General features: G+C 36.8%; 2 protein-coding genes across 2 annotated transcripts; both read right to left on the bottom strand.

Moving 5' to 3' along the window:
- Window positions 1-79: 79 nt before the first annotated feature.
- On the bottom strand, window positions 80-5,401 carry LOC129373943 (all-trans-retinol 13,14-reductase-like). Its single transcript, XM_055052100.1, has 11 exons — window positions 4,963-5,401; window positions 4,312-4,494; window positions 3,980-4,221; window positions 3,195-3,396; window positions 2,916-3,113; window positions 2,710-2,829; window positions 1,789-1,927; window positions 1,530-1,639; window positions 1,281-1,450; window positions 655-814; window positions 80-551 (listed from the first exon to the last, which is right to left on the bottom strand). Exons 1-11 carry the CDS (start codon window positions 5,120-5,122, stop codon window positions 403-405), a joined length of 1,833 nt encoding a protein of 610 aa, XP_054908075.1. The 5' UTR covers window positions 5,123-5,401; the 3' UTR covers window positions 80-402.
- Window positions 5,402-5,518: 117 nt separating this feature from the next.
- Window positions 5,519-13,295, bottom strand: LOC129373944 (all-trans-retinol 13,14-reductase-like). The gene is made up of 11 exons (XM_055052101.1): window positions 12,789-13,295; window positions 11,862-12,044; window positions 11,513-11,754; window positions 11,141-11,342; window positions 9,742-9,939; window positions 9,536-9,655; window positions 8,776-8,914; window positions 7,694-7,803; window positions 7,452-7,621; window positions 6,487-6,646; window positions 5,519-6,383 (listed from the first exon to the last, which is right to left on the bottom strand). Exons 1-11 carry the CDS (start codon window positions 12,946-12,948, stop codon window positions 6,235-6,237), a joined length of 1,833 nt encoding a protein of 610 aa, XP_054908076.1. The 5' UTR covers window positions 12,949-13,295; the 3' UTR covers window positions 5,519-6,234.
- Between the last annotated feature and the right edge of the window lie 599 nt (window positions 13,296-13,894).

Here is a 13,894-nt window from a genome sequence, read left to right on the forward strand (position 1 = left end):
ATGCATAAAAGGCTAACATTAAATATAATGAGGATGGAATGTGTTTTGAGTGAAAGAAAAAGCAAGAAAACTTGTCAGGCACGTGTTATAACATGTTTATTATTTGTAGCAACTACACAAAAAACAAACAAATGAAATTGTTCAAAAAAAAGAGTACTATTCAAAACATATAATACATACATTTAAGACAAAAACATTATTTTTAGTGCTGAAATCACTCTGCCTCATGCATCAGAGATTACTGACAATTATATTGTCTGACTATTAAAGCCAGTAATGAGCATGCTGATGCAAAGACACAGCATATTATGACTTTTTCATAAGAGTTTCAGTTCATCTCTTGTTAGTGTTATTGAGCTGTGTTGTTGTCAAACGTCATTTAATTTCAGTAAACAGAAGCAGCTACTCGTCTTTTGACTTTTTGTCGAAATATTTGGTTTTCATTGCCAACAGGAAGGAATCCAGATGGAGGTTGCGGTTGAGAATGACCGAGCCGCAGGTTAGCGCACCGGCAAGGGCACCGGCGAAACCGCACAAAAACACATCCTGGCCTGTAAACAGGACATTTAAAAACCATTATAGGGGCTAGATTTGAGATTGGGACACACCAATCTTTATTCTCTGATTGGTGTACAGAAGCACGGAAGGACACACCTGTCAGGTAGAGGTTCTTCAGGGGAGTCTGAGGTCTTATTGTAGCGTTGAATTCAGGGCTGAACCGAGCGATGTCGTGGTCCACTCCATAGATCTCACCTTTTGGGGCGCCAATGTAGTGTGTGTTTGTGATGGGGGTTCCAGCTTCAATGTACTCAATCTGCAAAAACACAACACGTTTCTGAGTAACAAGGATTACCTAGCTAAGAAGTGTGGCACATTATTAGGTAACCTTTTATGTGTTTTCACACCAATATCTTCACAGGCTGGGTCAGACTGAATTTAAATTTGCTCATTCTAATTTCGAGTATAAAACAAATACTAAAGAAATGGAAATTGACTACTTTGGTTAAGCATGTAAAAACTGCAACAGACCTTTCAAATAGTTCATTAAATGCAATTAGGAATTCTAAATGTAACGCAAAGCAAATTATGAAGGAGAGAGCAAAGATCATAGAATTACATTGAATAGACCTGCTCTTATAGATCTATTCTAGAGCGGTATTGTAACCAATATCAACCTAGAATTTACTTCAACATCTGGACTGATACAGATATCAGATCGAACCAGATTTACCCAGAGAAAGACAGAAAATGTAAATGTGAGAAGCTCCAGAATCCTTTACCTTGTCCCTTGTGATTTTTGGGAAAACGTCCATCACCACATCCAGAGCGGAGTCAATGAACGCTTGTTTCAGCTCTTTGTAATCAGGCCCTCTGTTCGTCACTTTATCGTCCTTCCACTCCTCAAACCACGAATGTTTGGCAAAACTGACCAGACTTAAAGTAGACTTTCCTACAAAAATAAAATAGAGAGAGACTCTGATTAAGAAAACATTTAAAGATGAGGGTATATTCCCATCATTCATCAGTACCTGGTGATCTCTCCTCCCACGATGGATCTTTGGCAGACGGCGAAGCGACAAACAGCAGAGGTATTTTCTTAGAAGCCTGTTCTCTCCCGTCATTTAAATATCTCTCCAGCCTTTAACGAACAGACAGAAATCTGGTGAATGTACACAAATAACAGCCAGGAACAACTAGCACTTCCTGTGCAACAGGAAAGAGCAAAAGACAACTGGGATCAAACAGTTTGAATAATAAAAAAAAAAACTTTTAACAAAACAGGCATACAGTTCATCAAAATTGTTGTCAGCAAAGATCCAGTAGTTGTTTGCTTTCAGTCCCAGCTCCTCCTTGGTTCCATTTAAACCAATAAAGATGCTCAGACCTCCTTCACCATGTTTCACCAAACTGAGCTGCTTCTGGATCTCTGCAAAGCAGCAAAATAACAACAAACTTCTCTAGGAAATATATGAAATATATGCAAAGGCATGTTTTTAAAATGTTTGTTGTCATGTTACAAAGCATAATCTCTAAAGTATTTAATTTAGATGCTATATAAAGACCCAACACAAATAAGCATGAAAATGAAGTAGCAGAAAAAAAGATTCATATTTGAAAATAAAATAAATTTGTGTTTGCACCAATTTACTTCTAAATAATATTTCTAATTCAAATCAAATGCAATATAGGTTTAAGCTACTGACAAAAATTAGAAATGTTTAACCCAAGATTTATCCTAACATCATTCCAGGTTATCTGGCTTGAAAGGACATTTTTTAATCAGGCACTTAAAAAAGGCCTTTGGGTCTTCAGAGCAATTTTCTGTCTTCCTCACAAAGAAACTGTGTGCTGTGTCACTTTTCAGTGTCAAATGTATTTACATAGCATATTTCCAACAGCTCAAACTGCACAAAGCACTTCAAAAGTTAAATGCAAACAAAGACAAGTAAAATACATATCAAATATTTTTTTTAAAATTGTGGGAATTAATAAGAAAGCTTGACAGTTGAAGTAAATCTAGGATTATTTAATGATAAATAATGATTGTCAGAGCACTGACAGTTTCTCGAATCATTTTTATAGCAAATAATAATTACTGTGTAACAGTTTTGTGGTGGAAACTTTACAAAATCAGAAAAAGTTAAAGTGATGTGAATATTTTTGGGAAACATTGTAAATTATTGAGATCATCCTTTGACGCTGACTGACCTGGCATGTCCTGGAGCTCCTTGGGCAGCAGCTTCTCGTAGGTATTAAAAATACCGGCATCCGAAATGACCATAGGGGCTTTTATATGCACCTCCTCCTGACCTTTCAACACACTCACACCTGAAAACAAACAAACAAAAAAGAAAGAACAATAGATTCATCTAATATAGAGGATCAGGTTAGTAAACGAATGAAGTCAAGCTCACCGCAAGCTTCCTTTGCATCATTAAATAAGATGCGGTTGACTGGGGCTCGCACCAGAACAGCGCCCCCTGCTTTCTCGATGATGGGAATCATGTGGTAAGCAATCTCACTGCTGCCAGCTTTAGGATACCAGGCGCCGTTTAGGTAATGAGTGATCAGCAAACTGTGCATGGCAAAGCTGGCATCTTTTGGCTTTTGACCTGCAAATCAAAAGAGAATGAAAAAAGAACAATGTAAGAAGTTTGTGAATAAACAAAACTCCTAAATGCAGCAGAGCGTACCATAGGTGCCAAAGATGTAGGTGAAGACAGCTCTGAGGTCTTTGTTCTCTGTCAGCTCGTTGACCACGTCTCTCAGGCTGCGTGGCGCCATTTTAAAGAAGAAAGACAGATGTTTGACTAGGCCGGTGTGGATCAGGAACTTGGCCAAAGGTAAGGGGCAGAGCTTCAGCACAATAAGGAGCCAGGCGCCAAACTCGGTTTTCTGCAGGAAGAACGTAAAACAAGCACGTTTATTCACTTTGGTCACATTTTTTAAAGTAAAGTTTTCCACACTTTACTTCGGAAAACTAAACACTGATGTTTTGGCTTAAACAGTTCCTGTTGTTCCCTCAGGGAATGTTTCATGTGACTATTATCTTGTTATTACGCCCTTCAACTTTTCCAGTTTCGGTATCTTTAAACACCATAAACATAAAAACAAAGATAATATTTTATTGCCAAAAACAGAATAAATATTTGCAATTCTGATTAAGTTTACCATCTTCGAGGAATGTCAGACCAGAAATTTGAAGGGCAAAATGGCTCTTAATCTTATTTATTATTTGTTATCTTCATAAAAAAAAATTTAAAAAAACGATAAAACTTTGAAGTGCGTTTCTTTATCTGCAACCAGATTAAAACTGCTGTTGCTTGTAACTTTTTGACCTTTGATTATGATGAACCAACAGCTGAAATTTGAATAGTAAAATGTTTCTGTGTCAAAGTGCAATGGGAGAAAATGCATCTGCAGTTAAGGTGATTAGCAAGTTCATTTCAGGCTAAATACACACATGACAAGATTCTACCTTCACCAGCCTCAAATACTCATCGATGGCCTTTTCCTCTCCAGGGAATCGCTTCTTCAGCTCCTCAAGGTAGCGGGCGCTGCCGCTGAAGATGGGATAGGAGCGTCGGTTTTCCAGAGATCCCAGCACAACGTGATCAAACGCCTTCTCCAGAGGCTCCCACTGCAGCTGACCATTGGTCATCTGGTCCAGCATGCAGCAAAAAGGCGAGTTGCCCAACAGATCACCAATGTAATGGATTCCTAAGGTTGAGTCGGAGTTCATAAAATGATAAATAATAATGAGTCCCTATTTTTGAAGTATTATTTAAGGATGCATGACAAGTATCTCACCAACATCAAACTCAAAGCCCTTCTCTGTGAACGTGTGGCAGCATCCCCCAGCCCGATCATGCTGCTCCAGAACCAGAACCTTCTTTCCAACTTTAGCCAGAAGGACACCCAGGCCAAGTCCACCGATGCCACTACCAATGATGATTGCATCAAGGTTGTCTGGTACTTTACTGGCCACGAAACCTACAAAAAGGCAAAGTATGAAAACATATCTGGAAAAAAAATACTTAAGAATCAGTAGTATTATTCAAAGAGGGAACAAATGCATGAGTACTGTATGTGAAATTGGATATTTTGTATAAAACTACACAACCATTTCTCTAGACTCTATGTCTATTTGGTCCTTATCAGAATTAATGTTAATTTAATTCTTTCCAGAGTTACTTCAACAAGAAATTGAGTAATTTTAACACTTGAAAAAGTTATAATGTTCTGTTGTATTTTAATTCCAAATCAGTAAAATAAAAGACAAATATTGATCAGTGCCATTACAAATCATTAAGATACCCCCAAATAACATTGAAAATCATTTTCAGTTTAGAAAATCTCCTCTTATAGCAGGTGTGCTCAACTGAACACTGATTTTCAAGAATGACTTTCATAGAAAAAGTTGCCAATTTATTTTTTAAAAATGTCCCTTGATAAACTCACCTTGCTTCAGGACTTTATTTTTCGTTTTTTCGTCGTAAACTTTCTTTTTCAGCGGTTCTCGACAGTCCTTTGCAAACGGGTTCGACTCTGGGCTGCCGAAGACATATTTCAGTGTGAATATTACCAGAATTACCAAAACAATCAAGAAAATGGTCAACATTGCAGAATAACCCGTCTCCTCTGAGTCCTGTTAACTTCTAAAACTGCACTGAGTCGTCTTCCTCGTCAATCTCACCTTGTTGCAAAAGCAGTAGCCAATCAGAGAATTAGATTCGTCATACGTCATGAGATTCTATCCAATGAGGGGCATGCAAGATGTTACGACCCCCATGATATGGTTTTTGTAAATAGAGGCTAAAATGGAAACCAGTCTCGTTCATAAGCGCTCTAACGTGAGTTTTAAAGGTTTTTTTTAACAAAAATGTTTAAAATTTCTAATGAAATATAGTTAAGAAAACTTTGCTATTAAAAAAACCCAAAACATATAAAATCCCTGCTCTATACACCAATTAAAAGCCCAAAAATAACTAATGACACAAAATGACAAATTTGCTCTATTATTTTTTAACAAATCAAAAAAATTAAATTAAAGATCGAGTCATGAACAGTACATGCATTTTTAGATCTTGAAGATTAAAAAGGTGCATTCAGACTTTTTGGGAACCTCAATTCAACTGAAACAATTTCACAGGTACGTGTGTGGAATTACCAAATAAATGTATTTTTAGACAAAGATAAGAAGAGTGAAAATAAAATACAAGCTTGAAATTAGAATTGTATTCATTAAGAGAAAATGCTACATCTAAATTAACTTGTCCACATGCAATCAACCTATTACTTTTAGGAACTAGGAGGAACCTGGGGTACCAGGAGTTCTCCCTGTGCATGCACAGGGAGAACAAACAAACCCCATGAAGAAAAAGAATCAAACCCACAACTTTCTTGCTGTGTGCTACCATCTGCACACCAATTAATCCCATCACTCTTCATGAAAAAAAAACATAATGGCACAGACAGTGTGAAGAAATATAAATATGTAACAGAGTTAAAATGAAATTATACAACAATGTGGAAGAGCTGTTTATATTAGCAGTTTTTATTAAAAATGTTACAATTAAGGATTCCCATATGAGCAGCAAATGTTAAAGGAAAGCAGAAACAACCTGTGGGAGTTTGAACTGCTTTCTACTGGTTTAGTAACAGAGGCACATGAGTGAAGATTATTAGGATTGAAAATTCATCCTTATCAAAATTAGGGATAAAGAAGAGCGGCTATTCATCTTTCAGCTTGTTGTTCATATATTTTGTTCTCTTTGCCAAGGCGATGGCGTCCAGATGGAGGTTGCGGTTCAGAATAACTGAGCCACATGTGAGAGCTCCAGCAAGGGCGCCAGCGAAACCGCACAAAAACACATCCTGGCCTGTAAACAGAACATGTAAAAACCAGAGAAGGTTTGATTTATGCAGAACAATGGCATCGATTTTTATTCTCTGGTTGGTACAATGAGGCACAGAAGGACTCACCTGTCAGGTAGAGGTTCTTCAGGGGAGTCTGAGGTCTTATTGTAGCGTTGAGTTCAGGGCTGAACCGAGCGATGCCGTGGTCCACTCCATAGATCTCACCTTTGGGGGCAGCAATGTAATGTGTGTTTGTGATGGGGGTTCCAGCATCAATATACTCAATCTGCAAAAACACAACACGTTTCTGAGTAACAAGGATAGCTAGCTTGATTTTTTTAAAGGCATGTGCAACACCGCAACATTTGATAATGTAATAAAATTTGGATTTGAAATGTAATAAAAGATTATTAAAACTGTATTATCTAATAATCAATGCAAAATGGAATAAAATCCTTGAATTGGCTGTTGATTTTAACCTCATAAAAAGGTGGAATTTTCAAATGCAGAATGGTATTTAAGTGTCCCATATTATTTTAACTATTTTAACTAATAAACACTAAATTTACAGTACACAAGTTAACAAGAGCAAACTGCTCCTTTTGTAATAATAACCAGCAGACAATAAAATAATGCGGAAGAAAGTAACAAAATGCGATCAAGGATTTTATTACTTTTTGCAGTGTAAATGATGTTTGATTACATTTCGAAGCCCAAATTTGCGATATTACTTTACATTGCTGGATCAAAATTGATTCTGTCAATCAATTTGACACAATGTGAAGATTGTAAATATGACTTTGTCCAAAGCAACAAACACCTACCTATATATATATTTATAGTTTGTACAATAATTCATTAAAAATGTTCTAACATCAAACCCAGATTACATTTCTATAGATGTGGAACGATATCAACATGGCTTTTCAGCACTGATTTAAATGAAAATTTAGCAAAATTTCCTAACTCATGGAAATCATTCTGAAGCACTATCAACTTATAGAGATTCCTTATAGTGATAAATAAGTTTCTGGTGAGCTTACACAGACAAAGACTAAGGAGGAAATAGGGGGAAATCCAGAATCCTTTACCTTGTCCCTTGTGATTTTTGGGAAAACGTCCATCACCACATCCAGAGCGGCGTCAATGAACCCTTGCTTCAGCTCTTTGTAGTCGGACCCTCTGTTCGTCACTTTATTGTCCTTCCACTCCTCAAACCACGAGTATTTGGCAAAACTAACCAGACTTAAAGTAGACTTTCCTATTAAAACAAAACACACTATGATGAAGAAAGCATTCCAGTTGAGGGAATGATGCCATCATCCATCAGTACCTGGTGATCTCTCCTCCCACGATGGATCTTTGGCAGACGGCGAGGCGACAAACAGCAGAGGTATTTTCTTAGAGGCCTCTTCTCTCTCCTCATTCATATATTTCTCCACCCTTTAAATAAACAGAGGTAAAGCTAGTGAAAGCTGTTAGCTTAGAGCAGCCTACCATTAGCAATAAGAACATGAGACTTGATGTCACTTGTATCTTAATTGATGCTAGAACAGCCAAGGAGTTCTAGCATCATATATAGTTGGTTACCAACAGTTACCAACTATAAAATAATGCAGAAATCGTTTGTGCATATGTAATAGCAAAATCATTTCTGGCCTTGCTTTAGAACATGACTTTAAAGAATTATGTTGTTTTATAAGGAGGAACTCAAATCCAAAGTTCATTGACCAATACTATAGAAAAACAAGACCAAACAAAACTTAAAAATATGAATAAAACACCCAGTAAATGTCATTTGTAAGCCCTGCAGATAATCTCACACTGAATTCGCTCTCAGACCCGCATAAAACAGACTAATGAAGGCCACAAGGAAGTAAAAGAGTAAGGACTCTGAAGTAAAACAAAAGACCTGCTAATGCTTTGTATGGATAGCTCTGAACTTCATGTTGGTGAAGTATTTGTACTAAATATTTTGTAAGTTAAAGAATAAAAAATATATATTTTTTCAAAAACACAAGTCACAATTCATCTGTTTTATCTGTTTATAGTTTTTTCTGTCTCACCAGAAAAAAATATTACTCTTTGAAAAAGTAATAAAATATTTAAAAAAAAAAAGAAAAATGTATTTTTGTATGTAGCTGCAAATAAAATCCTGAAAAGGCGATTTTATGGTTGAATTATCTTAACACAGATTATATTATGCTGGTCAACTATAATTTATCTACAGTGTATAGAATTGTTGATATTCAGTTAGGTTAATTGTTTAAATGTAATTTTTTGTGACTCAGGTATTTTTGAAATTAGCACAAAATGGCTCCCTCTGGTGGTTCAAAGTAAGACTGGACTATTAGCTGCTGTAATACTGACACTAAACCAAGAGAAAAAATAAAGGAATTAAAAGAGAAAACATACAGCTCATCAAAATTGTTCTCAGCAAAAATCCAGTAGTTGTTTGCTTTCAGGCCCAGCTCCTCCTTGGTTCCATTTAAACCAATAAAGATGCTCAGACCTCCTTCACCATGTTTCACCAAACTGAGCTGCTTCTGGATCTCTGCAAAGCAGCACAGACAACAACAAACTGTTGAAACATCATATAATAAACAAGCACAAATCAGCATAAAACTGAAATAGCAAGAAAAATATCAATGATTTTCTTGTTATATTTAAAATTAAGAAATTAGTGTCACATTTAAGCCCCCCTTTACTTTCCTATTTCTAAATAAAATCAAGTGTAATAGAATGTTCTACCCTCAAATGTGCAAGATTTTTAACTTGATATTTTTACATTTATTTTACAAATATATAGGTCAAACATATTATTAAATATATTCAGTTAAATATATTTCTCAGCCAGTTTGTTCTCAAGCTACAAAACAATATGTTGTGAAACAAAAACTCTGTTTTCTAGCTGCAAAGGAATGTTTGTAATCAGGCACACCACAGACGCCTTTAGGTCTTCAGAGAAGTATTCTGTTTTACACACACAGAGAGACTGTGTGTTGTGGGTAATTAAGAGCACTGACAGTTTCTCGGATCATTTTTATAGCAAATAATAATTACTGTGTAACAGTTTTGTGGTGGAAACTTTACAAAATCAGAAAAAGTTAAAGTGATGTGAATATTTTTAGAAAACATTATAAATTATTGAGATCATCCTTTGACGCTGACTGACCTGGCATGGCCTGGAGCTCCTTGGGCAGCAGCTTCTCGTAGGTATTAAAAATACCGGCATCCGAAATGACCATAGGGGCTTTTATATGCACCTCCTCCTGACCTTTCAACACACTCACACCTGAAAACAAACAAACAAAAAAGAAAGAACAATAGATTCATCTAATATAGAGGATCAGGTTAGTAAACGAATGAAGTCAAGCTCACCGCAAGCTTCCTTTGCATCATTAAATAAGATGCGGTTGACTGGGGCTCGCACCAGAACAGCGCCCCCTGCTTTCTCGATGATGGGAATCATGTGGTAAGCAATCTCACTGCTGCCAGCTTTAGGATACCAGGCGCCACTCAGGTAGTGGGTGGTCAGCAGACTGTGCATGGAAAAGCTGGAATCTTTTGGTATGTTGCCTGTGAATGAAATTAAATACAAAAAGCAACAACTGAGCAGTCAGCTCACAAATCCAATTTGACTGGAGGTGAAGAGTAATATCCAAAAAAATAATATGAAGGAAAATTATTAAAGTGGGTATCATGGAAAAGTAGATCTTTTTATTTTTAATCTTCCCACACAGAATTATGAGCTTCAACCAAAACTTACTGCGTTCGAGAAAATGTTCAGTATCAAGTTCAGCCATTGTGTTTTGGATATACCCAAAAGTAAAAATCTTTCTGTTATTTAGACGGCTTTTCTTTTCTAAAGATTGACATGTTTCCTTACCCGTTTGTTGCAAAATCAGTGTGTGAATAGGAATGACTGATTTGATTGTAAAACGTCTCTATGTATCCTGAAAAGCGCTATACAAGCCTGACATTTCACTTTGTTTCTAAATAGCTCAGATTCAGTCAGATTGGATGATGAGCATCTCAAGAGCAAGTTTTGAGACTTAGCGCAGATTTTAAATAGGATTTGGAGATAATGAGTTTTCAGGTCTCTATTTTGAGCAAAGTGTGGCTATTGTTTTAGAACCCAACTCTGCTTTAAAGCTCTCGACAGAAAACTAACCAGTCTGCTGTGTTTGCCGTTTGTTCACTAATGTCCTCTAACAAACCTCCTCCAGCTGCATTTATGCTGAGATTAAATTACATACGGGTGGACTCAATTTACTAATTTAATAACTTCTGGAGGAAATAGGCTTCCCTGCATTTTCTTTATGGGTATCACAGTGTCATTTGTAAGAAGAAATAAAAACATGAAAAGGATGCATCTATTTTTTTTCCTTCTATGTCACAATTAGGGCCTAATTTGTCCAATAAATTACACTAAAGTTCAATGAGTATGATTAAATTTTCCTGAAACAATAAAAATGCATCTGATTATTTTTGCACTTTTTTTTCAGATAAATAGTGGCTTGAAAGAAATCAATGACAAGAAGTGAAACCAGGCAGACCCCACAAGTCAGGATCAGTGAGTTTATACAATTGCAGATACACTGAATAATACTCAAAATAAATAAAATGGAAGAAACGGACAAGTTATAGTCAGAAGGACAGCAACAAAAAGGGAAAAAAAGAGACAAATGTCTCATATATAGACATTTTTGGAGGCCGAGTTAGCAACATCTCATCTGATAATCATCTTTTGACCAGAAAACAAAATTGCCAGGCGTACCGTAAGTGCCAAAGATGTAGGTGAAGACAGCTCTGAGGTCCTTGTTCTCCGTCAGCTCGTTGACCACGTCTGTCAGGCTGCGTGACGCCATTTTGTAGAAGTAAGATAGATGTTTGATAAGGCCGGTGTGGATCAGGAACTTGGCCAAAGGTAAGGGGCAGAGCTTCAGCAAAGCCATGACCCAAATGCCTCGCCCGGTTTTCTGCAAAAAAAAAAACACAGCACACACAGATGGTAACATGGATCTTTTTTACTTCACCTCTGACCTTAAAAGGACTTTTGAAGTCCAAAGCATTTACATGCAAGACTAAAGTCTGAATCATTTGAAAATGATTACGGTAATCCATTTATTGTTTTATCACAGAACCCTACCTTCACCAGCTTCAGGTACTCATCGATGGCCTTCTCCTCTCCAGGGAATCGCTTCTTCAGCTCTTCAGAGTAGCGAGCGCTGCCGCTGTAGATGGGATAGGAGCGTCGGTTTTCTGCGGGTCCCAGCACGACGTGATCAAACGGGTTCTCCAGCTTCTCCCACTGCAGCTGACCATTGGTCATCTGGTCCAGCATGCAGCGAAAGGGCTTGTGGTCCAACAGGTCACCGATGTAGTGGATACCTACCATATGAAAATGCGTTATAACAGAAATAGCTTTTACAAATAAAAGAACATTTTTTTTAATTGATCTTCCTGCGTATGCGAGGGACATGTAAGAATCATCTCACCAACATCAAACTCAAACCCCTTCTCTGTGAACGTGTGGCAGCATCCCCCAGCCCGACTATGCTGCTCCAGAACCAGAACCTTCTTTCCAACTTTAGCCAGCAGCACAGCCAGCCCGAGTCCACCGACACCACTGCCGATGATGACTGCATCCAGGTTCTCTGGCACTTTACTGGCCACAAAACCTGTCACAAAAACAGTAAGAATTATGATTCACAGCTGTGGGTGAAAAGAGCAATAGACCAAATATTCCCTGAGCAAACAAACTCATGTTTAGAGAATATTTAACTATAGATTTAATTAAAAATATAATCTTGAACTGTATCGTTTTATGCACTAAAGTACTTTGAAATAAAATGAAATGGTCAAAATGAGGATAGCAAGCCTCTAAGAAAACTGGACAATCAGTGCATCTACAGCAAAAACAATCTTTTTTATTAATATTCACAAGTTTTTACCAATCATATTTTAGAATCATTAACTCCTATCACTACAACACATTAGGGCTGTTGCAAATATTTTAAAAAAGGACAATTTATTTCTGTATAAAAATTGTAATTTTCTAAGTGTCAAAAGTCAAAACTTTGCAAGAAAAAAAGTCTGATTTTTTTTAGATTATAGAAATATTCTATATCTTGTAACTTTCTGAGTTTTTTGGCAGGAATGTACGTCTTTTCTAGCTTCCATATCCCTATCAATCCGTCGCACATTTCACATTTTTGATGTTTTTCTTAATATACCTGTATTTAAATTACTCCAAGAGGTGGGATAAATAATATCTAAATGATCTATTAAATCAAAATAGGTGTTTGGATATGAAAATATTCTCTTAAGCACGTCTGCACATCTTGCTTTTCAGCAACGAAGTTTACATCAGTGTTATGAACTAAGTTAATAAACTTGCATGAGTAAAATACAAATAAACTCACCTTGCTTAAGGACTTTGTTTTTCTCTTTCTTGTCGTAAACCTTCTCTTTTAGCGGCTCACGACTGTCCTTCTCAAAGGGGTTCGGACCTGAGTTGCCGAAGACATATTTAAGTATAAATACGACCAAAGACACACAGGCAACGGCTACAATCATCAACATCACGCCAACTTTTCTTTTCTACGTCCTGTCAACTGGTCAAACTACTCTTGAGTTCACTTCCTTGTTCGGAACAGCGTAGTCCCGCCCATTTTACTGACAGATGACAGTAGCCAATCAGATAATTAGATTTTCTATACGTAATATTGTCCCGTCCAATAAGCTTTATGTTTCACATGCTTTCTTTTCTGAAAGCATGAACGTACTGTCCGTGTCGTACTGCATGGCTGAGGTTTTAAACTGACCTTTGTAACAGTAAAAACGCGAAGCAAATCAGACATTTAAAGCAGTTTAGTCTTATGCTGCATTCTAAAAGGAATTAGTTTAGTTTCACCACTTAAAAGATGAGTCAGTTTGTTATACCGACCTAAAGTTTAATATGTTTACTGTACTGCAGGCACTTGGTCATAGCTTCTTTTGTATGATTACTGCATCAACTTGGATCAGTCTGTGGTTTTTACTTTGGGTGTAAGAGAGCTCACGTTTTCTGTTCAACTACATGCTTTATGTTTCACATCTGCCTTTTCACAATATTCCAGATTCTCTTAGGATTTAGGTCAGGTCCGTTTGCAAGTTCAGTGATTCAGTGGTCAGTTAACTATTGATACTTTTAGCAGTAAGATTCCAATGCTGCTGGAAAAAACATCACCTGTCATTTCCGTAAAGATTATTTGCAGAGGAAAGCGTGAGGTGCTCTGATTGTTGACTTTAAAAAAAAAACAGTGGACCAATACCACCATATGGCATGGCTCCTCGAATTATCACCAGTTATTAAAAAAAAAAAAAACCTTCACACTGAATTTAAGATACTTAAAAATCTGTGTCTCTGCCCTTCCTAAATATTCTCGTTCTACCATACTTTTTCCTTCCACAAAACTTTAGGTGGTTGTAATCTACAGCTAGTAATGTAAAGAAAAACTACATCTGTGTATAATAAAATGCATACTTT

The sequence above is a fragment of the Poeciliopsis prolifica genome, unplaced genomic scaffold (assembly GCF_027474105.1).
Source record: "Poeciliopsis prolifica strain line A6 unplaced genomic scaffold, Auburn_PproV2 SCAFFOLD034, whole genome shotgun sequence".
Lineage (NCBI taxonomy): Eukaryota > Metazoa > Chordata > Actinopteri > Cyprinodontiformes > Poeciliidae > Poeciliopsis > Poeciliopsis prolifica.